Source organism: Mizuhopecten yessoensis, unplaced genomic scaffold (genome assembly GCF_002113885.1).
Source record: "Mizuhopecten yessoensis strain PY_sf001 unplaced genomic scaffold, ASM211388v2 scaffold5519, whole genome shotgun sequence".
NCBI lineage: Eukaryota > Metazoa > Mollusca > Bivalvia > Pectinida > Pectinidae > Mizuhopecten > Mizuhopecten yessoensis.
Genome location: NW_018406089.1, coordinates 1,764,157 through 1,791,477, shown reverse-complemented (window position 1 = coordinate 1,791,477; position 27,321 = coordinate 1,764,157). Strand labels below are relative to the sequence as shown.

General features: G+C 34.7%; 1 protein-coding gene across 1 annotated transcript; it reads right to left on the bottom strand.

Annotated features, from left to right (window-relative positions):
• Nucleotides 1–7,998: 7,998 nt before the first annotated feature.
• Nucleotides 7,999–10,128, bottom strand: LOC110450864. The gene is made up of 2 exons (XM_021498637.1): nucleotides 9,317–10,128; nucleotides 7,999–8,496 (listed from the first exon to the last, which is right to left on the bottom strand). Exons 1-2 carry the CDS (start codon nucleotides 10,077–10,079, stop codon nucleotides 8,072–8,074), a joined length of 1,188 nt encoding a protein of 395 aa, XP_021354312.1. The 5' UTR covers nucleotides 10,080–10,128; the 3' UTR covers nucleotides 7,999–8,071.
• Between the last annotated feature and the right edge of the window lie 17,193 nt (nucleotides 10,129–27,321).

The following is a 27,321-nucleotide window of genomic DNA, read 5'->3' as shown; positions in this document are numbered from 1 at the left end:
TCGTTTTAAAATGTAAATAAACAAATATTTAGTGCCAGATGTTTTCCCATTCCTTTAATACTTCCGATATATCACATGGGTAGAATACACGTGTATATAGACTGGTACCTCGGTCGGATTAATATATGGAAACCAACACATGTCACCTGATAATTTGATTTCATTAATACGAAATACTACGGAAGAGCATTTAGGGCCATGTAGAAAATAAATAAGTTTCGAGATTTCGAAATTTCGAGATATTTTCTTGAAATTTAAGTTAGGAAGTCGAAATTTCGAGTTATTATCTTGAAACTTCAAGTTATCATCAGAAAGGTTCGTGCTAAGACATATTTTAACATCTCTTAAACGGCTCTTAGATATTGTTGTTTGAAATTTGAAATTTTATTTATAAAGCTTTTAACCCAAACCCTTAACCCTGACTCCGGCTAGCACTTTAAGTTTACCTTTGACCTCGTTACTCTAATAAAGAAAACGATTCACACAGCTGGTATACATGTACAATGTAATATACCCAAGTATCATGACTCTAAACCAAATGGTTCTTAAGATATTGTTGTTGGAAGTTTTTAACATATTTGACCCCTGTGACCTTGAAAGTAGGTCAAGACCATTTTAATGTGGAGCACTCCATCCCAGGTACCCACTTGTCAAATAGCATGACCCTTGGCCTTATGGAACTTGAGAAGAAGATTGTTAAATCTTTTAACCCATGTTGACCTTTGACCTCTGACTTACACTTAAAATTGTCCTTTGACCCCATTACTGTAATGAAGAAAAAGATTTACACTGATAGTGTACATACGAATCCAAATATCATGACTCTTGTCCAAATGATTCTTAGGATATTTTTGTTTGAATTGTTTAACATATTTGACCATGAAAGTAAGTCAATACCATTTTAATGAGGAAACTTTATAGCACCCTATCCCACGTACCTACTGGTTAAATGTCGTGACCCTAGGTCATCCAATTCTTCAGAAGAAGTCGTTCAAAAGAAAAAAAATGACGGACGGACCCCTTCGGGCCAGGTGAGCTTAAAACGAAATAATGTTGTTTTTTCTACATGGCCCTTTTTCTCTTCCGTAAGATACTGATCTTGAGGTTTATGTTGGAGGATTTGTAGTTATTTGTTTGTTTGTATTTATTTTACCGCAATCTTATTGTTAATATTTAATTCCGAGATTACATTTTAACTTGTCTTATCTTGAAAATCACTTAACGGAATATTTTGAAAATACTATCAGAGAAACATTAGAAAATTATTTTTTAAGGATTCAATTATATTTTTGTTTAAGTGCCTTATCTTGAAAAAACACTTAACAGAATTATATGAAAATATTATCAGGTAAACAGCAGAAAATTATTTTTCAAGAAACAATTAATGTTTGTTTCAGCGGCATTGCAATTTACATCAGAAAGATTAACTGGAAAATGCTCGCCATATATTATCATCTTGTGCTCTCCTTACCTTAGGCCTTTGAATTGTACAGAGAAGTTGTTTTAATATTTTCATTACATCTGACTCTTTAATTCTTCAACTTAACTAACCATTGTCCTTTTGATTTTAATATATGAAAGTAATTCATTTAAACAATTTTGAAATATCTTCGTCACAGCATTCTACTTGCTAAATGATATTACCATTGGTCTTTTCGTTAGTCAAAATACGTCGTTTCAATTTATCCAACACATTTGACCCATGTGAATTTGAATATGAGTGAAGGTCATTTATTGACACAACCTTGATACCCATTTGTCCTAGCGCCTTAGGCCTGTAGTTTATTCAAAATAAGTCATTTTATGATTTTCATTCATCTGACTCCTTCGATCATGGGTAATGGAGAAGGTCATTTATTTGAGCAAACTTGGTAGCTCTTCATCTGAGCTTGTTGTCGAGCGAATATCATTACCCAAGGCCTTTTGGTTACTCGGAAGAAGCAGTTTTAAACATTTTTAACGCATTCAATGTGAGCTACACATGCATGTATATATGTAGCGGAGCTGAACTGAACTGGATCAGCTCATTTGGGAGAACGTCCGTCTAGATTGTGGAGGGTCCCGGGTTCGAGTCACGGTCCGGCCGTGTATTTTTTTTTTATCTCTTGTTACCATGGGACCAACTACCGACCTTTGTTAACAGTACTTGGTGAATACTTTGAAAGACCTTGGTATTATATGGTGTTGTTATCCAGGATAAAAACTTATAAACAGAACGGGGAGTGTAGCGGAACTGGACTGGGTCGTTTGCCGGCGAGTAGTAAGCTTAATGGGTAGAGCATACGTCTAGAGTTCGAAGGGAGGGTCCAGGGTTGGAATCTCGGTATGGTCATCTATTGTTTGTCTGCGACTTTAAGATGACACGCCACTGTATGTCCAAGAGTACCGGGAATGCAAGCCGTAAATTCAGAAGTATCGCGCCCTCTTATCGGTCACACAGACACATGTCTACCTGTACAGGATTTATTTTAGCTTCTTCAGTACCATGTTGGCACTAACCTCAGGATATACATATTAAAAAGAAGTCATGAAAAGTTAAGAACCAGAGCACGGTATTTGTAAATTTAATACGCTCTGTCGCTGTTTTGTTCAGCTGGTGAAATATATTTCGTTCGACGATGTTAGTAAAAGTATGATTTATATCTGTTATTTCTCCGATCCTTTTGTACTTCCGGTATAGCACCAGAATAGTATTCATTTAAGACTTGTACCTCAGTCTATATAATCTATGGACAAATGCACCGGCCATTTAACATAACGTGTACTTTCCTATTAAATGTACTTTCTATCTCGTTTATACGAGATTTCGGTCTCGTTAACACACAATCTGAATCTCATTATACCGAGATGTGGACCTCAATATTACGAGATACACTGTAGTTAGCTGTATTATTCGACACACTGATATCAGTGATAATACGAGAAATCGATTTCGTCATATCGAAGTACGTCCCTCGGTAATACGAGATAGAGATGTCTTAAATACGAGATATTGATCTGATTCGTACGAGATATATAAGATATTGTTTTCATTAATACGTGTCACGGATCTCGGTAACAAGACACATATGGATCCCGATCTGGTTATTATAATTAAGTTAAAGTTCAAGTTCTTTATTTGTTGAAGTTTTACAACTTATGGCAATTACAGATAAGACAAAGACACCCACAAGGACACACTCACACTTGATCGCACACATCATCCTCATCATCAAGAACACTCACACTAACGCGCACACATCATCTTCATCATCCTCAGTGATAGCAATCTCGTTAATACGAGATATCTTGTTCCGTTTAATATAAGATACGGATTTCGTTTATATAGGAGAAATATCTCGATAGCACGAGAAAGTGATCGATTATTTCGGGTCATTCAGGTTCCATTGCCTCTGAACTAATAAAAGTCCTACGTTTTAGTTGGATTACATTTTTTGTATTGAATACAACAACTGTTTGAACTAAAAGAAATTTAACATTTTACAAAAATACTAGGTATAATATGTAAATACTAACAGAATACGGGAAAATTATTGGTATGATGATAATCGGGAAAATACCAGGTCATAGCATATATAGCGTGTATAGAACTTTGTTAATCACAGTATAGAACTTTGTTTATTCACAGTAAAAGATGGGGGTTTTCAGACTCTTCTCAGATATGAAGAGGTATGTAATTGTTTAAATTGAATAATGGTGAGAAATTATTAATCTCATCTGATTTCATGTCTTCAATTCCAGAGGAGACTGAAGAGAACACCACACACGCTCCTACTCTCAGAAAGCCTCACGCGTCCTGACGATGGTTTTATCCAGACACGACGAAATCATTCACTCGGAAAAAGTAAAACGACAGAAAAACTTACAAACTTTAAAGCAATATATGAAAAGTCCTGAAAATCCTGCCGGGTCACTATAAACCCGTGGCCATGCGTATGCCCAATACGTATAAAAACATGGTAATGTTGTTTAAGGATTGAATCTTGCTTATGACGATTTCAATGGGTGATGAAATGAGTTTGTCATGCGTGTAACAAATTCAATATGAACTTCTAAGGTCAACTCAATTCATCACCCCATGAAATCGACCAAAGCAAGTTCCAAACCTTATATTTCAATCAACGTTTTTTTCCCCTCTCAATAATTGGAACTTGTGAAGTCCATTCTGATAGTTTGTCCCAGGTTCTGGAGCTTGTGCAGTTCTACGTAGTGTTAAAATATATAGTTCGCCATTGAAGGACCATCATACAAAATGATGGTGTACGTTGATAGTTCAATATACAAATTATGTCGAAACAAAACACAAAAACATATTTTGAATGTCATGTTTTATTTTTGTTGATGAAAACATAAGATATCAAATTTTCTGACGCGTCATCGCGGAAGATTAATGTCTAGACGTGGTGCGCAGGCTCAGCTGAGAGTCTACGACAGCCATCTTTTTACTAGCTCGAAGTGGAGAGCCGCTATATTTCAAGGTTCTACTAATATTTGGTAGTTGCATTGAGTCCAACTTGAGTTATTGTTATTTGATATAATTGACATTATACATTGATTTCACATTATGATATGGTTCTGAAACAAAGTTACATGTAAGTTTAATGAAGTGCTCAGGTTACCAGAACAAGCATAAAAACGTTCGTGCACCATTTTGAACTCCTAGTTAACGCTTGCATCAACAATGAAAGAAAGATTCGGACGCACTTAAATAAGAAAATATCATTTTAAGCGAAAATTCGTTCCGTATGTGTCAGCCTCCTTGAATTGTCTGAGTCGGGTATGAACGAAAATATGATGCAGTGGCTTTAATTTGTTGAAATAAGTATGCATTGTTTCAAATTGTGTCGTTAATTATGCCGATATTAACCCAGAATCAACGAACACCGAGCTCATTCAGTCTCCGAGCCTAACAACTGGTGTTTGTATTCTCTTAATTGTACGAGTTAGTTCCCTTCATATATCAATCCCAACTTTGACAGACGACTATATAAATCGTGTTCACCTGTTACTGATTCAGTTGATAACCTTCCTTAACTTGGACAAATCGTTTGACAATAACCTACATAATGTATTCCTTTAGAGTTAGCAAAACTGAGTGAAATTTCCCGAATGGAACCCTTTTTTTAGCCTAAACCTCAGTCATATTTGCGCCGATTTCCGAAAAGGCGCCCGGGCGATACTTTTTTTGGTCAAAATCGGCCGGCTAGCCAGGGAACCGTAAGGACGCCGGGAGATTATCGGCCAATTTTTAGACGCCGTACGGGCTATATACGTATCCCACCCGCCACACGGACATCTTCCGGCTACTGTACGACAGCCCGGCCATCGTCAGATAGCCTTGTGGTATCCTTGAGATAGTCTTGTGGTATCCTTGAGATAGTCTTTTGGTATCCTTGAGACGGTCTCCCTACGGTATCCTTCAGATGTCCGTTCGATTAAATCGGGCAAATTGGTTGCTGGGGCCATGCGGTGCCCGGATCTAATGTCACCATTATTCTCACGGCAAATCCCAGTCATCGGAAAAAGGTCCCCGGCACCCGGGACGCCGGGAAGCCTGCCGATTCCTACTTACCGGTCGGCGGCCGGCGCAAATGTGACTGAAGCATATTACATGACGCAACTTGGAGTTGTTGACATACGATTTCCGATTAAAAAAAATGTTAATCTCGGAAAAAAATTCAAATAACAGTTTTTATCAGTTATCTCAGTCTTCATTATGTTCATTTGTAGTCATTGTTCAATTATGATTGGAACAAACGGGTTATGTAATAACTGTGAGTATTATAGTTAATATTGTTCAACACAAATCGTTAATATATATTTATAATGAATTTTCTTTGGGTTTTTTATACTAAATACTCAAATCTGATTGGTCGAACAATTCTTTTCATTGTTCTAAGAAAGAAAGAAAAAAAGCAACGCCCTCGGAATTTCTTTCGCTATGTATTATTGCGCACGCAATAAATTGCCACTATTAAAAATTAATTGATCGGGTTTTTTTTGTTATGGCTCCATTTTATGACAGGTTATTGAAATTCATTATAAACATTGAAGGTTTTTTTATAATTTCGTCGGATTATGAAAATAATTGTTTTTTCAAATTTTAAAATAATCCGCTACGCAGATTCCATCTGTTTGCATTAAAAATTCATTTCATACCCCATGAAAGAAAATTACAACATCATTGCTTTAATATATTTTAAAAAGAGTGAATGTATTTCTTGTTAAGCAGACAATAATAACCTTTTTGTTTGTTTTTGTTTTTATAACTACTATCAAACAATCGAACAGTAACTTATTTATTCTCAAGGAAATAATACGTTTCCGGTTAATATTCAAGGAATGACTGACCCAAATATTCAACACAATCCGGAAAGTGTGTACGTGTTCAGTGTGTTCTGCTTGTTATTGTTAGCTGTCCGCTTTCTCCTTTAATGTTATTGATAACAATACACAAAACAATCAAACATTGCCTAATATCTCGATCTCTCTTTTCTAGGAAGGAGGAGAGTGGGTACGTGGTCTGTGTGTTCTGCTCGTTATGGGTTTTTATTTCTAATGCTTCATTCACTAAGATAATAAAACAAACCTTTCCCCATATAACAACCCACGTCAACCTAAGAATCTCATATAAGCCTTTGAGAAAAAACTTTCCATTCATTAATGATACCATACTTATCAGAGATATAGATTTTAGTGTTCTGCTTCAAAGGACTACATGTATGTATGATTTGGGTGCGTTTTGGCCCCAACATGCATCAAAATTCAAAACCTTTAAATAAACTGTCAAACGACTGTTTCTTTAATTTTGAATACTTTCGAAATACTATCATGAAGGTATTTATTTGTTTTTCTAGTTATTGTTGCCATCGCAACAAGTTCAGATTGGAATAATTTAGAAAATTTAGAATATTGAGTGCATATTGTCATATTTTGCATAGTTTTTCTCCTTGAAACTATAAAGCGCATGCTTGGAAAAACTTAATATGTAATGATAATGTGTAGGCACCTATAATACATCTTTAGGAGAAATATAAAGTTTGTTCAAGAGTTCCTTCTAAGTGAAAATCTGTCTGAATGTTCAAACTTAATAAATGTATGCAAATATTAACAGGTTACCATAGCAGCCATAATTGAAACACAAATAAATGTTTACATGATAGTACCGGGGAAGTAATCAAAATTGAAGAAACAGTCATTTGAAAGTTCTATTAAAGATTTTTTATTTCGATGGATTTTGGGTCATAAGAAGCCAAACTATAGATAGTCCTTTCTACCGTTATTATTTAACACTTCGAAACATCTTGATAGATCCAAGTTCATGTTTCCCTGCTGGGCTATATATTTGTCTATTATGTAAGTAACAAATTTTAAGAAGTTACCTTATACTGTCGACCAAATCAAATTAATATCTACTGCTGTAGAATCCATTAAATGTTTTGGAACTTTTAGAACTAGCCATCAAAAAAAAAAAAAAAGTAATCTGAGCATTTTTAAAACTTTCGAACACGATCTTTTAAAGCCAGATTGAAGCGGTCAATAATTACCCGATGCTTTCAAAGATATCGATTAAATTAATATGGCGTATCGCATAAATTATGGTCTGGTTTAGTTTGTTTGTGTTTAACGTCCTATTAACATCTTTGGCCATTAAAGGACGTGCCAGGATTCGGAGATAAACCACCGACTTACAGTCAGTACCTGGCGCCTACCTCACGTAGGCCTCGAACCCGTGACCCAGTGGTGGAGGGACAGTCAGACTATTAACCACTTAGCCACCGCGGCGCATACGTTATGAATTGTCATTGATGATGCTACAGCACATACATTGTAATTCCTAACCCGATTCATTCAAACCCTATCAATGGCAGCTGTACTGTTTTGATTGTGAGGTATCTACACTTCGTACAGTTAGCCAGACACTGATAGAAGCTGATATTGACTAATAAGTAAAACGAACCAAAGAGAAGAAACAATATTTCATAAGGAGTAAGTGTGTTTTTTATCGGGAGTAAGTGTAACAAAGCCAGAAATAGAAATTATTTTGATATTTATGTCCATTTATTATTCCTCAGTCTAGCTTCCATCCTGAGAAGGTTGATATCCCGGTATACTGTGCGCTGTTACTCACTATTGCCCCGTGTCCATCAGCATGCCCCAAACGGATGAAGACACGATCTCCCTGGTTCAGTGTGAGAACGACGACAGCTGTAGTTTGGTGGTAATCGTTTATCTCATTCGAATCTGTCCACGATACTCCTTTTACAGCTCCATTCACAACAAGAACAGTCTGAATTGCTTCATGTGCATTACAAAGAGTGGTCCAGGTGAGGACGTAGGTCCCTGACTCCGGGGTAATGTAAAGCCCTTCCCTTGGGTTGTATCCATTCCCCTGGTCCAGAGTCTCCTGATCATACACTACTACGTCGTCTTCTGTGACAACTTTACTGGTGGACAAAGCAACGTGGAAAGCTATGGTAGCTTTAGGCGTTACGCCTACAATACAATGTAAGAGGTAAAATATTACAAATGAATAATAGCAATTCAAAACGTGCTGTTTTATCATTGTCAAATATGTATAACCTTGTTGCTATATATATGGATTTGCAATGCGTTTCCAATAGTTTATCTTTTAAACATAAGACATATATATCACATAGGGCTTTCAATTCTGACATAAAATACACTTATATTTACAAGACAACAGCATTGTTTTTTGTTGTTGTTTTTTTACAAATATTTTATTCCCCCAGCCATTTTTTTCATAAATATGTATATAAATATACTGCTTCGAAGAAGATATATATATACATATATAATTATTTTGATACGGGTGCCAGGGTTGGGGAGCCCTGGAGTCAGCCCCTGAACAATATGGTGTCCTCACGCAGAAGGGTTCTCATTCAACATCCACAGCATACATAGATTGATAATAAATTTATATTATTGTCTTTGTTTACATAAATATATTTTCGTTTACGTTTTCATGTTTTAATTTACGTAATACAGTGTATAGGAATTAACAATTTACGCAGTTCAGACTACAGGGATTATCAATTTTCGTAATGCAGACTATATGGATTATCAAATGCGTTATAAGGCTAGAAGGATTAATACATAATATGACACCTTATATTAAATTCACAATACATTTGCTAAGACATTGGATTAACAAAATAAAGTCTTTTCATAATCGAACTACTCACTTAAGATTAACTTTAAATTATTACATTTGCTGTAATACGTTAAAGTTATAATGAAGACATCAGTTAAACATCATACACATCGTGTCTATTTTGTTCTGATATGTACTTACGTTTTTGTTGGAATTTTGAGTGCTTCGCTATCGATAAATCTTCGGACCCGTTATCAGTGTTTACAACATATTCTTCGTCGTCAGATTTATTCAGGAGATACTCAAAGCGAGGCAGCACAGTTCTAGCATTTTGATAGTTTGAGGTTTTAGGAACAGCAGGTGGTGAGGTTAACATCTTCTCAGCATTAGATCCAGGTCTGGAGTCCGAAGTTTTGACCAGGTCAGTTTGAGATTCGTTCTCAGTCCTCTGAGATCTAACAGTGTCACGTCCACTTGTAATGGCATCAGACATCACCATTCCCTCTAAGGCTGATACTCTTGCCACCAATTTGCCGACAACTTCATTTTTCTCTGATACTTCTTCCTCAAGTGACGTCAACCCCCATTTTAGCTGCTTGATTTCAGTCTTCTGAATAGCTACGTTTAATTCCAGTTGATCAATGCGTTCGTCCTTTTCGGTTAGTAGTCGTTCCATACCTTCAATTTTCTCGTTAACGAAAGTGACAAGGTCCTGCCATTCTTGAGGTGAATTTCCGTGGTCAACTTCCTGTCGTTTTAGCGCGGGATTTTCGTGTTTAAGGTCCCGCCGTTGTAGGGGAGGAGTTCCAGGTTCTGGGTCCCTTTGTGATAGCGGCAGGCTGCCAGGGTCAAGAACATGCAACAGCAGAGGTGGAATATCAGGGTCAAGCTCTTTTTCAACCATATTTCCTAAAGAACCGGTCAAACATGTGATCAGTACGAGATTCACAAACATGGTGGTCATCTTATCGTTCTAACAGACACTGACTTATTATTGCAGCTTGCGCTAGTTTATAACTTCAGCCTTATCTTTTTGTACCAAGTTAACACTAAACCTAAGGATATACATATATAGCAGTTGTCACGACCTTTGGAAAGGGGACGACAATCTACATACTGATATTTTGATACGTTTTGTGTTGGAATACTTTTTGTGGTTTTTTTTCAAGTTGTTGAAGTTTACATCGTTCGACGATGTAAGTTATCATAGAATTGATATCTGATCATTTCCCATTTCTTCGCAGTTCCGGTTTTATGTCTGGTAAAGACTCGCATCACAGTCTATCAGAAAAGCAATATCATCGGATATACATACTTGCATTTTGTTAGCATTTTGTCTTTAGATCATTTTCAAGAGGCACCCTTCCCTTTTGTTTCTGTAGGGACAAAATTCATTTCAGGAAAATTCACTTAAATGTACAAAACAAAGCCATGTCATGAGATATTGAAAATTGAGTAGTAGTAAATCTACATGTCCAAAGTAGCGGCCATTTTCGTTAGTTCAAAAATCACAACCATCTCGGTCTCACAGACGGTGTTTTACCCATAAAATTCTAGTGTAGGTTCCTCCAATCTTATCTTTTGTTCTAGTATGACACTTAATCTCAACATTTACAGCAGTAGGCATTACCAGATAAAAACTAGAACACGATCATTGGAAAGGGGGCGTCAATCTATATACTGATTTCATGATGATGTTTTTCATGGGTTTTAAGTTGGTGAAGAAACAAATATTTGGTGCCAGATGTTTTCCCATTCCTTCAATACTTCCTATATATCACAAGGGTAGTGTGCACTTATATACCTCGGTCGGTTTAATATATAGAAACCAACACATGTCATCTGATAAATTGATCTCATTACTACGAAATACTACGGAAGAGCATTAGGGTCATATGTAGAAAAAAATAAGTTTCGTTTTTTCGTGAAAATAACACGATATTGCTGTTTGAAATTTGAAACTTTATTTTTAAATCTTTTAAACCCAACCCTTAACCCTGACTCCGGCTAGCACTTAAAGTTGACCTTTGACCTCAATACTGTAATACAGAAAACGATTCACACAGCTGGTCTATATAACATACCCAAGTATCATGACTCTAAACCAAATGGTTCTTAAGATATTGTTGTTTGAAGGTTTTAACATATTTGACCCCTGTGACCTTGGAAATAGGTCAATGTCATTTTTATGAGGAGCATTCCATCCCAGGTACCCACTGGCCAAATATCATTACCCTGGGCCTTATGGAACTTGAGAAGAAAATTTTAAAAGCTTTTAACCAATGTAGACTTTTGACCCCTGACTAGCACTTAAAGTTGACCTTTGACCTCATTACTGTAATTAGGAAAAAGATTTGCACTGCTGGTGTTCATAACATATCCAAGTCGCATGACTTTAGCACGTATGGTCCTTTAAAATTTGTTGTTTGAACTGTTTAACATATTTGACCCCTGTGACCTTGAAATTAGATCAAGGTCATTTTAATGCGGAAAGTTTATAGTTTATAACGAAATCATTTTTCTTCTACATGGCCCTTATTCTCCCCCGTAAGATACGGATCTTGAGGATAATGTTGGAGGATTTGTTGTTATTTGTTTTATTTGTCTGTTTGTATTTATCTTACCGCAATCTTATTGTTAATATTTAATTCCGAGATTAACTTGCATTATATTGAAAATTACTACCAGAGAAACATTAGAAAATTATTTTTTAAAGATTCAACAAATTTTTGTTTAAGTGTCTTATCTTGAAAAACACTTAACAGAATTATGTGAAAATATTATCAGGTAAACATCAGAAAACTATTTTTCAAAAAATAATTAATGTTTGTTTCAGCGGCATTGCAATTTACATCAGAATGATTAACTGGAAAATGCTTGCCATGTATTATCATCCTGTGGTTTTTGTTTATTGAGAAGAGGTTCTTGAAGGTTTATGCAAATTTTACCTTGTGACAATAAAAGTGGATCAAAATCAATCACTTGAACAAGCTCGATAGTAGCCCTTCATCCAAGAACGGCAAAACTACCTACCTTAGGCCTTTAAATTGTACAGAGAAGTTGTTTTAATATTTCCAGCACATCTGGCTCTTAAGTTCTTCAACTTATTTAACCATTGTCCTTTTGATATAAAGTAGATATGAAAGTAATTCATTTAAACAATTTTGAAATATCTTCGTCCCAGCATTCTACTGGCTAAATGATATTACCATCGGTCTTTTGGTTATTCACAATACGTCGTTTCAAGTTATCGAACACATTTGACCAATGTGAACTTGAATATGAGTGAAGGTCATTCATTTACACAATACAATCTTGATACCCATTTGTACTAGCGCCTTAGGCCTGTAGTTTATTCAAAATAAGTCATTTTACGGTTGTCGAGCAAATATCATTACCCAAGGTCTTTTGGTTACTCGGAAGAAGCAGTTTTAAACATTTTTAACACATTCAAACAATGTGATCTTGAATATGGGTAAAGGTTATTTATTTGGATTATCATGACTGCCGTTCGTCAAAGTATGCTTCTGGCCTTATTATGTAAATATCCTGTGTCTGCAGTTTATTGAGTAAGGGAAAAGGTCATTAATTTGAACAAATGGTAGCTCTTCATCGGAGCATGTTACCGATCAAACATTATCAGCCAATACTTTTGGTTAGTATAAAGAAATTGTTTAAATGTTATCAACACATTTGGCCCCTGTGACCTCGAATAAGGATGCAAGTCATTACATCCCGGCAGACTACTTGCCAAATATCATCAGTTTATATGAAGGTCTTTTCGTTATCAAGAAGATATGTCGTTTAAATAAAATATTGACACTGGACGAATGAAAGACGGACGTGGCATCACGAAATAAACTATCTTTATTTACCCTTTGGGCAAGGTGAGCTACACATTCATGATGTATATATGTAGCGGAGCTGAACTGAACTGGATCATTTGGGAGAACGTCCGTCTAGATTTTGGAGGGTCCCGGGTTCGAATCACGGTCCGGCCGTGTATTTTGTTTATCTCTTGTTACCATGGTACCAACTACCGACCTTTGTTAAAAGAACCTGGTGAATACTTGTAAAGAGGCCAAACCTTGGTCTTATATGGTGTTCACAGTTGTAATCCAGGATAAAAAAAAAACTTATAAAGAGAAGGGGAGTGTAGCGGAACTGGACTGGGTCGTTCGCCGGCGAGTAGTAAGCTAAATGGGTAGAGCATCCGTCTAGAGTTCGAAGGGAGGACCCTGGGTTGGAATATCGGTCTGGTCATCCATTTTTTCCTTTCCTGGTTCATAGAAGCAAAATGTCTGCGACGTTTAGATGCAACGCCGCTGTATGTCCAAGAGTACCGGAAATACAAGCCATACATATCAATACAAAATTCAGAAGCATTGCGCCATCTGATCGGTTACACAGACACTGGTCTACCTCTACAGGGTTTGTTTTAGCTACTTCAGCCTTATCTTTTGTACCAGGTTGGCACTAACCTCTGGATATACATATTTAAAAGAAGTCATAAAAGTTAAGAACCAGAGCACGATATTTGTAAATTTAATACGCTCTGTCGCTGTTTGTGTTCAGCTGGTGAAATTTATTTCGTTCGACGATGTTAATAAAAGTATGATTTATATCTGTTATTTCCCCGATCCTTTTGTACTTCCGGTATAGCACCAGAATAGTATTCACTAAGACTTGTACCTCAGTCTATATAATCTATGGACAATTGCACCGGCCATTTAACATAACGTGTACTTTCCTATTAAATGTTCTTTCTATCTCGTTTATACGAGATTTCGGTCTCGTTAACACACAATCTGAATCTCATTATACCGAGATGTGGACCTCAATATTACGAGATACACTTTAGTTGGCTGTATTATTCGACACATTGATATCAGTGATAATACGAGAAAGCGATTTCGTCATAACGAAGTACGGATCTCGGTAACACGAGATAGAGATGTCTTAAATACGAGATATTGATCTGATTCGTACGAGATATATAAGATATTGTTTTCATTAATACGTGTCACGGATCTCGGTAACAAGACATGTACACGTATGGATCCCGATCTGGTTATTATAATTAAGTGTAGCAATCTCGTTAATACGAGATATCTTGTTCCGTTTAATATAAGATACGGATTTCGTTTATATCGGAGAAATATCTCGATAACACGAGAGAGTGATCGATTATTTCGGGTCATTCAGTTTCCATTGCCTCTGAACTAATAAAAGTCCTATGTTTTAGTTGGATTACATTTTTTGTATTGAATACAACAACTGTTTGAACTAAAAGAAATCTAATATTTTACAAAAATACTAGGTTTAATATATAAATACTAACAGAATACGGGAAAATTATTGGTATAATGATAATGGGGATAAAAACAGGTCATCGGCATTTACATGTAATGTAAATGAAGCATATATATATAGCTTGCATAGGACTTTGTTTCTCCACAGTAAAAGATGAGGGTTTTCAGACGCGTCTCAGATATGGACGAGCTATATAATTTTTAAAATTGAATAATGGTGAGAAATTATTATTATCATCGGATTTCTTGTCTTCAATACCAGAGGAGATTGGAGAGAACACCACTTCTAGTAGATCTAGTATCCTTATATTGTCTGTTATCCTTTTTTATGTAATTTAAATCGCTTTCTAACATGATTGTACATGGAAACCTTTATGTCAATTCACAGTAAGGTTCACGTATATATATATATATATATATACATAGACAACAAACTAGAACTGATTCATTACGAAATCTTCATGTTAACAAACATATTCATGAATGTGCTGGAGATAAATTTAATGTATTACCTTTGTATCAACTATTTTCATCAGACACTATTTTAAGAGAAACGAAAGAAGACCAACTAATAAAAATATTAAAACCGAGTCTCAACAGGCCACAATAAAATTTTACGCCAAATTGTCCACCAATCTTGTGTACTTCGTGACGTCACGTTACTATTGTAGTGTGATGACATGTAATTGTGACGTCACGACGTTGTTCTCTTTTGAATAAACCTGAAGAGCCCTGTGAAGGGTGAAAGCAGCTAGTTTTTTAGTCGGTCGTTAATTTTATTTTTTCTATATTAACTTCCTTCACATGGACATTTAATCACTTTTTATTATATATATATATATATATATTGCGTTCCTCTGTAGACTCTTCTTACTACAGTTTATAACCATTATCATTATACTCCATCATATATTTGTGAAGCTTTGTAATCATATGTGTTTGCTTTGTTCACTAACATGTAGTCTTTTACATGTCTAGTTACATACATTGGTTTCGATCACTTTAGAATATCTCCTTTTTCTTTACTTTACATATGATTTCTTTTTCTGTGTTTATTTATATTTATGTTCATATACATCTACATGCAACTCTTCAATTTGGAGGAATAAAGAAATGAAAGCCTCACGCGTCCTGACGATGGTTTTATCCAGACACTACGAATTAATTCACTCGAAAAAAGTAAAACGACAGAAAAAACTTACAGACTTTAAAGCAATATATGAAAATTCCTGGAAATCACTCATAAAATGTCAATATCTGGGTTTGAGTCTTCCGGAATACGATAGCGTTAGGGTACCTAAAATCAATAATGGACAACGTTTCATAAACATGTATCTGATGCAGCATTTTTATTTTGTAATACAAATAAATGGTATCTAGTCTAAACTAAAGTTTATACAGGTTTAAGCAGTTAGGGCACAGATAATCTGCCTACCCTTTGTACGATGCTCTGTAACTCAATTGAAAAATTAGAAATAAATAAATGAAAATTATTCCGGGGAAATAGTACGGTGCGAGGACATAAATATCTTATCACATTTCTAAATACAGACAAATGTGGTTTTTTTTAAAATAAATATTTTAATAAACAATTGACAAAAACTATCAGAATTGTCCAAACTTTCCTAAAATAAATAAATTTAAATAATAAATAAATAAATAATGTCAGTTAGTTTAAGTTGATGATATGTTCCTGTTTAGGTACCAGGTAAGCTAAACCTTCCAGGCGAACCCGGCTCAACTAAATGAGCTCTAGTGATAGACACACACGCTAGGTATACTTAAGAAATACATAAAATTTAAGCTAAAGGCATCTATTATTTCATTAAAAAATGGTTAACAGAAACGAAATAAAAAAATATCTTTGAAAAGTGTTCCATCTTAAGTACCCTCACGTTATCCAAATTATTAACTGATCAAATATATACATCACTCAACACAGTCTACTCGCGTCCTCTTCAGTGTGCTCCGGCAGATTTTCCCCCAGGACAGACAGGACAGACCTTACGCTGGTCATCCAGGTCATATCAATGTTATAAGTGCCACAACAAAGGAAGCAGCACAACTGTACTTAAACATAAAACGATTTTAATTGATAAATTAAGTAGATCACGTGACTCGATTGATCTTCTCACCATTAGTGCGGACTATATAAAACGAACGTCTCGGGGAGGTGTTTAGTGATATCTCCAATATATCGTCTTCACAAGATCGTCTCCTAACATATTTACGGATCTACAGTCTTAATCATTCAAGCCTTAGAGTTTCCGATGACGTTTTCCGCACAATTTCTCCTGAAGGTATTCCCTATATTGCGGTATATGGCTAGAGACAGGTTAAAAGGAGACCAAATAGACATCTTAACAATTGCTCATTAAATATTCATTGCCATTGACGATAGACATGAAGCGGCCGCGATAAGAGATGGAATAGAGCAATTTGTCTAAGACAATGGAGCCAGGCCATTGCGTTTGTCCCTTTGAAGCAAGGCGACACGAGAACACAGCACCTGCTCAGCGAGCACATTAACGCGGAAATAGATTCCGTGACTTTTAAAGTTGAACATTTCCGAAATGGAAAGTGTCGAGATAATTCATAATCTATACGAGTTACGTGGCTAGATGGGTGTTACGGTGAGATCAGGCCGATAGCGATACACGCAGAAGCTGGCGACGCACGCTAATGAAGTAGTCCGGAGTCGGTACACACTCCGATTCGTTACAACCCAACACAAGAAAATAGGAAATTGTCATTTTCTACATTTTTTAATTCCAATTGTAGGATTCGATGAATGGTGCCGTGAATCTGATGTTAGCTCCCGTAATGTATATTTTTGTCAATGCGTCATAATCATATATAAACACAAAACCCATGAGTTTAGAAATGAAATAGAATTTGTCCTCGACTTAAAAAATCGAATGTTTCTATAGATACCATCAACGGATGCATGCTTGAGTTTTATTCTGATGATCTTTATCATGATAAACTCCCATCTCTGTCTTAATAAAGAAATCGATTTGTAGTACGCGAACCATAGAAACAGGTGTTTGCAATAAAATGAATAACAACATTAATAAAATCGGTCCCATTTATCAGCGGTGATCAGAAATTGATGATTTAAACAAAATAAAATCAATATCTTAAATCAATAAGATTTATTAAAATAAATCATTTGTTAAATTGTTTTAATTCATTCGGGGACATTTATTTCTGACATTTTACCGTTTGAAAAGGATTAAGTCAGTTATTTCAAGTTGAAATATTATTTTTATTATTAATGTTTTCATACTGGACTCCAAGTTTGATTCTTATAGAGCTAATCACATCTTACCGAGACGCATGTCCCTGTTTCATTACATGTTCTGATCAAATAGGTTCAATCTCTTTATCAGGAAAGGAAATAATAAAACGAAACGATTAGCAAATCAAAAGACAAAATGGCATGATTGTAATTATATTGGGCAATTAATAGACGAACCGCACGTGTCAGGTAATGGATGAAGGGGGCGTGGCTTCCGTTTCCAAGACAAGGGCACCCGGGTGATTGACGGGTCAGCTTCCGGAGCTAATGGCATCCTGGGTTTATTGGAATTTCCGATGAGTTGATCTGGAGTCGGAAGCAGTGGTTGTAGGAAGTCCCCGGGCTAAAGGTAAGGAAAGGTTAATATTCAATCAATGGGCAAACTACCTCAACCAACATGTAACTGTATGTATTTCTACAGAATCAAGTCAGATAGGAGGTTGAACAACACAATCCACTTGTAGCGTTTTTGACTGTAAGAATGATTTCAATTTTTATATAATTTCATTGTATTGTTAATTACTGATATTGATCACTGCATCATGTTGATTAGTAATTGGACATGATCGAACAAGCTAGGAGTGTTGTACATAATACAAATTGCATTATTTTTGATTTTATAATCTATCATTAATTTGATTCAAATCTAACTAACATTACATTTGTATATTAATAATTATAATTTTGATAGGAAAATGTTCTACGTTATTAAGAAATTTGATATATACGGTTACATACGGCAACATAGACTCTGATATTAATGACATTATTTTGAGTATAAATTTTGATGGTGTTTATTAATTTAATAAGCATGTTTAACTGAAATTATCATAGTTTTTCATTGTTTTATGTTATAATAGACAGCACGGGTCAAACTAAATTTATCCCTTTTGACATTGTATCAGGTATAGATTGTAAATCACATAAATTTGGTCCATACTCGCTATATATTTGTTATTCATTTCATAAAGTAAAATTTTATAAATCATTAAATAATGGTCGTACATAATGTAGCTTATGTTTTACTTATTGGAGAAAATGCAGACACTCGGAAAATAAGTAAGATTTTCCAGGGTTTTTTAAAGTAAAAAGAAAATATTCCTAATTTAAGTTTAAACTTTATATTATTGTCGGTATAATATTTAGGTAATGTAAACATGATATGCATATATAGGAATCGAAAACAAGTACAGCGTACTTATGTTAATCTGTCTCAATATTTTACGAAGCGGCGATTGGACAGCACTGACTTATATTACACACTTTAGTATATAGCAAAGAGGAGGATGGGGGAGAGAGTACTGAAAGATGTACAAAAGGTGAAGAAAGATTAAATGAAAAAAATCCAATGTTTTTGGTTATTGTGAAAATTAATGATACATCGGAAATATGCCGTACATTTTTTGTTGTTTGCATATAGACTATAGTTGTCAAAAAAACCCAGAATTATTTGCAAACTTTTATTTGTGAATATGATACTATATTTTTTTATTAAACCGTTTTTTGCAATTTCAAAGGTGCATTCTAATAAAATTTGAATTGTTATGATAAAATCCAGGTACAAGTACTAAAAATCGATTTATAACCAGAATGTCCGCTAATATGTAATTATAGATAAATCACGGTACTTTTCCCGTGTAATATTATGTACAATTGCATTCTTTGAAATATAAATGTGGATATGGAGGCGTTTTTGTTGAAAACTATTAATACAAGTATCATACAACCGTATTACGTTTCTTAACATTTCAAACAAAAGATTCGACACAACAAAATAGTATGCATAATTGTTATCAAAGCGATAAATGAAAAATAAAACCAAAACAACCTAAAACAATAAAAAAAAAATGCTGATATTATTATATAATGACCGCTTTATTGTAACGCTATATACACGAACCATGTAGCTGGCGTGGTTTTGTTTTTGTTTTACTCACTGTATACATATATCTACTTTTCGTGTTCCTTTTTGGGTTATTTCGCTAGAAGAGACAAACGCATATTGAAAGAAATCTTCGAAAGGTTTACACCGACATGAACTTACGCTGTAGATATGCGTTTTTGTTAAAAAAATTTACCGAGACTGAGGAATATTATCATATGTTAATATGTACATTTTGTATGCCATTCTTCATAGCGATCCGTTTTACAGTTGCAAAACGTGTAGTTGATACATTGTATTCTTTTAGAGAGCTAAGTCTTTTAAAGGGTGAAAAACGTTCGCGAAAAAAACCCTCACGAAAATTGTTTGATGAACAGTAATATTATATACTTTGAGAACTGTTTTACATTCCTTATTGTAACTGGCCAAGTTGATTGGTTGATATTATAACCTTTTTACAAACAAAACATGAAGAAAGTCTAGAGAACATAATGACGGTTTTAGTCCTTACTGTAGGAAAGGATCCTAACCGAATAACTAATTAACTCCACAATCCAAAGGTACATGTAACGGTGTTTTAAATTCATAATCGAACGACGGATTAAGCTCATGATCCAATGAAAAATAAAGATGTATACTTCAATGGTGGTTTATGTTCTTATCTCAATAATGGATGTCAGAGTAAGTCCGTGTACCAATAACTGTTATTATACCTTCTGTTAAAATCTCGTAATCTGATTGGTTGAGAAAGATGTGAACATTTTCAATGTTACTTGCTCGTTTTACAAAGATAAAGAAGACAGGGTGACATTCCAAAAAATATCACATGCGCCAAACGTATGCGTGCACGGTTCGTCCCAGTGCCAGGGTGTTATTCCAAAAATTGTTACATGCGCCAAACGTATGCGTGCACGGTTCGTCCCAGTGCCATGGTGTTATCAAATCACATTCATGGTTGGTTCATTCGACAACTGTTGAGATGAAGTCTTGGTTTATGCCAAATCAACACAAGGACCTTTAAAAATGGTGAAGTGGTGAAACACCCAAACATGACACTCGGTATAATAAAATAAAAATCACATTCATGAGAGGGCGATTTTGCATATTTTCACCCCTCGGAAAGCATTGTTGACCTAGGCTTCGCCTCGGTTAACAATGCTTCCTTGGGGTGAAAATATGCAATGTCGCCCTCTCATGAATGTGATATTTAAATAATGTAAGTCTGTAAAACAATAACGGATTATAAGTCCATACTCAAATACAGATGTAAGTCTGTAAAACAAAAAAAAAGGATTATAAGTCCATACTCAAATACAGATGTAAGTCTGTAAAACAATAACGGATTATAAGTCCATACTCAAATACAGATATAAGTCAAACTAATGATACAAAATGAATTCAGATTTTTTTTGATTTATTCTGAAATAACTAATACTCGTTCAGTCGACATATATATAAACATCTGAACACTGATGACGCCATGAGGAGTACCGCACGTGCACATCACGTGAATAGGACACGTGCATGTCGAAACATAAGCTCTTAATCTTCTAAATTTTACTCATTCACCCCTGAAGACACATTTAAAATCTTCCAGTCCAAAAGTTGGAATAGTTCATTGTTAAGTTTCATGAGTGAATGGGTTAAGAGTGTCATAATGTTTTATGAAAGAGTTAGATAGCTATGTATATCACGTTTCTATTTGTAATTAAAACCCATAGTATTCAGCTTTCTTATGAACAGAGAGGAAATTGGTACGGTGCATAGTTTTAAGTGAAATAGAGTACATGTGAAACACATCAGATATGCGAACATTATCTATTAATGCTATATAATAAAGATTAACTTTAATTGATATAACTTATATCGCGTGCTGTGGGGGCATTTCGTAAACTACACAGGAAACTCCAAAGAAAGTTTGCTTTTTGCCAGAAATGTTTATCCTGTACAAATTCTGAACTGCTGAAAATAATCATTTACTTTTCGAGTTGTAATCAGTTTTGTGCCTCTGAAAGAAAATACAGATAGTGAATTATGTTAAAAACATGAATGTTGATTCAAGGATTTGATTGGAATGATATTATATATGGTAGCAATTTGATTGAAATGATATTATGTACATTTATAAAGTACCAGTCAAAATGTCGTTTGTAAATATGTGTGTGCAGGGTGATTCTACTTATTTTAGTATTATTCGATGCGTAAAACAAATGTAATGATATATTTACCAGGTCATTTATCAATTGATCAGTTTATCAACAGGTCTTTTTAATTTTCATAAATTTACATATGTGTATAGAATAATATATCACAAACATCCCAACTTCCTATCCCTGCCCGCAGAAAAATAACATAACAAAATAAAATAAATGAATAAATAAAATATGTGAGCTTACCAAATCAACACATTGTCAAATAATTAGCGCAATATAAAACATGTAATATATTCTCGCTCTCACAAGTCTGCCTATTAACAATTAACATAGTGTAGGGAAAATTCTTTTGATTTGTTTGCGCTTGCCTTTCACCAAGGCGTCCGGAGTTCGATTCCACGACCGGACGTGAAAAAGGTACGGGGTTACCCGTCCCCCATGGTCCCGACTACGTGGGCATTTTCTCCGGTTTCCTCCCGCAATAAGACCCCTAGCGCTAACATCCGGGCCAACAAGAGAGATTACTAGACGTTTTATAAACTTGTTTCATAATTGTTGCAAAATAAAGAAAAAATAAAAATATTCTTTTGATTTAAAAATTAAAATAAAATCGTTTGTATGTCACATGACTGTTATATCAATTAATTACGCCAAAACAGAAAAGGACCCAGGCTTAATTCCGGTGCATGCTTTTCGGTGGTTCGGTGGTTAGGAATGTTAATTACTTACAGTAGTAATATAGATTATTAAAATATCACATGTTTCAACATACATACATAAAACACCGCATTTACACAAGGTAATATTAAAACATCCGGCCAATTCTTACCTACGAGACACTATAAAACTTACTTATCATACATTTAATTTTTATCATTAAAAACAGGTTACATCAAGTATGTTAATTACAATTGTCAATTAATTATATTCCATAGCTATTATATTAAGACATTGCCTCCATCTTTATAAAGAACAGTTGCTTATGAACATTGTAAATCTTCTTCAATCATTAAAAAATATGAGTTTCTGTTGGGAATTTATTTCTAAGAAAAATGGATTTAAAATCGTAGCTTGTTCAAACAATGTATTCTTGATATCATCCCAAAAAACCGCAATCAATTAAAAAGTACATTACATAAATTTCGCTGACGGCAAAGGTCAGACGTAATGAATCCAATTATGTCCTGAATTAAACTAAACATGAAGAGGCTGTACTATGTGCGTGGATTTGGGTGTGTACATCAATGACATTCATATGTTCATTTATTGCTCTTGTAAGGAAACATGGTTATTTGTTTCCTCGGCAACAAATCATGTTTCGCTTGCGATACATGCTCAATCAAGTTACATGCGGCATAAGAATTTCATGCAATGTAAATATGAAATGTACAGTCAGACCTGCTCAAAATATCACCTCTATAAAGAAACCACCTGTGTAAAGAGACCACCCGTTTTAAGGGACCATGAGTGTCAAAGGACCCTTCTAAAACTTCCTATTTCAAAAAATAGCATTATGATAACTGGACCTGTATTAAGAAACCACCCAATATGCGACCACTTTGTGGACCTCCCAGAGTTGGTCTCTGAATTCAGGTTCGAATATATAGTGATGTCACTTATACTACAAGTAAATTATATACATTGTATGTGTTATTGTTACATTTAGAGGATATGTTCAGTATTATACTCCCCTGGTGGGTCATAAAGAACAGAACGGTACAGAATAGAGTGAACACTCAGATCGATACAAACGTTACATGAACAACATATATATACATGTAATAAATTAGAGACAGCACTGGATTCAGTATATTAGCATGTGGTTAAAATAGCGTGCACAACTTTTTTCAGAAAGTTACAAAGGTTTTATCGGCCATCTCATATTAGTTCGATATTTCAATTGTCATAGTTTCACGTGCAATATAACACCGTCAAACAACCGCGAATGTTGGTGTCTATTTTATAATGGGTGAACGTATCTGTTTACGTTGTGATTAACAATATATTGGTGATGAGTACCACAATGCTTTAGCTAAAATTGAATTATATACCAACTGCATAGTGGTACTCATCACCAATATATTGTTATTGCACGTGCAACTATGACAATTGTAATATTAAACTAATCTAAGTAAACAGGCCGTCTTTACAACCATTTCGTACCAATTCTCAAAATGGTGGCTCATGAATAATTGATCAATTTCACTATAACTACAAGATCAGGTATTAAATCACCAACAGTCAGTTATAAAGGTTAAACCCATTAGTATAACGTATGAATATTTACAAGTGTTTGAGCTGAACAGTTTGTGAATAAATTGGAAATGTGAATATATGTTACCGGTAAACGAATATCAATAATAAAACAAATACATGTACTTTAATCAAGTCTGAAGTTTTTAGACTTACTGGTTTTTACCAGTTTCTTTTTTAATAAATAACAACAGTCACTTTAGATCAAAGCTTTTGTTGACTTGACCTTTCACGAGTGATTGAGCTAGTTCTTACCCTTATGTCGCATCCTTATTTGAAAAGAAGTTATTTTAATGTTTAAGCTGTGTCATCGGTTATCGAAAAAAAAGGTTATTAACCCGAGGTATATATTTGCGGTCTTAACATCATGAATTCCCGCTAACCATTTGCCGATGTGGAAAAAAACCACAATAATAATAATAAGAATAATAATAAACTTTATTTATTGAGGATACAAACCCTGGCAAAGCTAATCTTCCACAGGGTCCACTGTTAGTAAAATTGGTAAATTTAAAAGACAAAGTAGTATCACAGCAAATAAATGAACATAAAATAATTATCACCGTTACTACTTAGACATAATTTTTGGTCTTACTAAAACAGCAATTCATATCACAGTTATTTCATAATTTAAACGGTCGTTCAATACAATTACAATAAAACTATCCCAGAAGCAACGAAATATATTCCGTGCTTAACCAATTATGGTTTTCATTAAAAGGCAAATCGTCTAATTTACATATATGTTAGACAATTTGTCTTAACATCATGAATTCCTGCTAACCATTTGCCGATGTGGGAAAAAACCCATAATCAAATCAATAGAAGTTCAATTAAGTGCATCATGTTTTGGCCATACACAACACCGCGAAAATGATATCACATTTTTAAAATCACGCTGAGCAGTATATGTCTTTGATGCGATTTCATTTCAGCTTTATTCTGGCTCTCATACACCGTAGTAGAACGTTATTAAATTCATTAAAAAAGGGATTTACGAAGCATGTATCAGAATGGTATATTTTCTTTGGTCCTTTTAGAATTGCATATATTCTGGCTATATCCTTTACTGTATTTCCAGAGATAGCTTGTAGACTATACTATGGACCAGGCAATTTACTCCCCAGGAAGTCCCTCCGTACAGTTTCCGGTTTACTCCTTATATCCAAATCTTCAACAAGGTCCAGCTCTCCAGCCACTTCCGCCCAAGACACTAGGAGCGGAGCCGGTGTGTTACATTCCAAATGCGTCTAGACAGGATTATATTGCTAAAACTAGAATGAAGTATGTACCAGCAAAAACTTTCTGGAATGACGGACCCAATACCGAGGTCCCCGGCATGAGAATGTTTCAACGTGACACATGGTCATGTGACCAGCCCTATACTCCATCTGGTCACGTGAGCCAACAAGGAAAGGTCAAATATCGACCTGGAGTTCTGCCGTCATATATACCTACAGGTTAGTTAACATTGTATCTTCGGAAATGTTGAGCAAGTAACGGTAAAATAACTCGAGTTTTATCCCCTCCCCTCCCAACCCCGTGTTCGATCTCGACCGTTATGCTACTACATGTAAGTACTTTTGCTTTCAATTTAACTTCTTGATTTTGTTTTGTTTTGATAGGGTTATATAAGCTAGTTTTGGAGACTGAGTTACATTTAAGCATTGGACGACTTTCATTTAGCATTCATAGGTAATATGAATGCCAACAGAAAGCAGATTAATTCTAATATTTACCATTTTTTGAACCTATATATCGCAGAATAAAAATCGTTAACAAGTATTTTATTTAGCATCTCGTTCAAATAATTTTTATCTTATGCTTGTTCAACGAATAGAACAGCCGTCTTTACAGTGAGAGTCAGTGGTATCAAACAGAACAGCCATGATGTTATAACAATGATGTCGTCAACAACGGCTCATTGCGTTCATAGGATAAATGGATATCATCTGAATATGACAGTATACAATTGTTAATAGAGAACGTTAAATGCTAACTTTCACAGCATAATTTTCAATTGTGCTATAGATATCCCCCATTGCCCTAGAGTAACCCCCTTAATATATTTTGATTGATTCAGTTTCACCGCTAATTAGTTATACAGACATTCTTGTACACATTTATCATCAATTGATGAAAAAATTCATGTCTACCTTGCCATTTATACAAGTTTATTTACATATCTGTTAAAGTGGAACTCTTTAGAAAGGAGATACATGTCCTAAGTAGGTACCATACACCCTTAACACATCCTTTAACCCTTTGACCACTGTATTCATTATTGCAATCTCTTTGTATTCTTTACGGGTCGATGACATGCAGATGAGAGGAATTTGAATTTTCAAAAATTCGTTCAAAGCCGTTAAATTGGTTCAACTGGCATCAATATATCTGAAATTTGTTTTAAAATAGTTACATAAGAGTGTTAGACGCTATTATTCTTCCAGAGGATTTTTGAAGTCGCATGTCGGTTGTCGAGGGAGAAGATAAAAAGAGTTATTTATACATGTCCATACAAAAAAATATGCTTGATAATCGTTGTAAAATAAATAAAGCTGAGGTTTTGACAGCTTTAATTTTAATCAATTCATATCAAAATTAAGACGAACTGCAATATTGTTTACAGAAATGTTAATATGCTGGTTGATAATGTTTATTTACATATCTGTTAAAGTGGAACTCTTTAGAAAGGAGATACATGTCCTAAGTAGGTATCATACACCCTTAACACATCCTATAACCCTTTAGTCATTATTGCAATCTCTTTGTATTCTTTACGGGTCAATGACATGTAGTTGAGAAATGTTACTATGCTGTTTGATAATGTTTATTTACATCGCACTGGTTGTTCATACTACCAAACAATAGATATGTACGTGCGTCTTGATCAGTCGGCCGTTTTAAGTTAGATCAAACGATTTATTTCTGTTTATGCTGTTATTTGTACTTTTGTAACATGATATTTTTTTTTTTTTTTGTGTGTTAATTTTTGTGAATCAACTGCATTTTTATATCAACCGTTATTTCTATGATTGCGAATGGTCCGTCATACGCTATCAAATTCTCCTTCATTAACGAATTCGAGCGTTCATTTCTTAAAAGTTTTGTTTTCTCTTTTCGGAAAAATTTGTGACTATATTTTAAGAGAGAGAGAGAGACTGAATCAAAATGCTGGGAATATTTTCGTACCCAATTATTTGTAAAGGTCCTTAATGACTGGATCGCGTGCCAGCCTACGTTAATCGATTTGTTGTTAAAATTCAATATTCCATGAATCCAAAACATCCCGAGCAAATCATTCC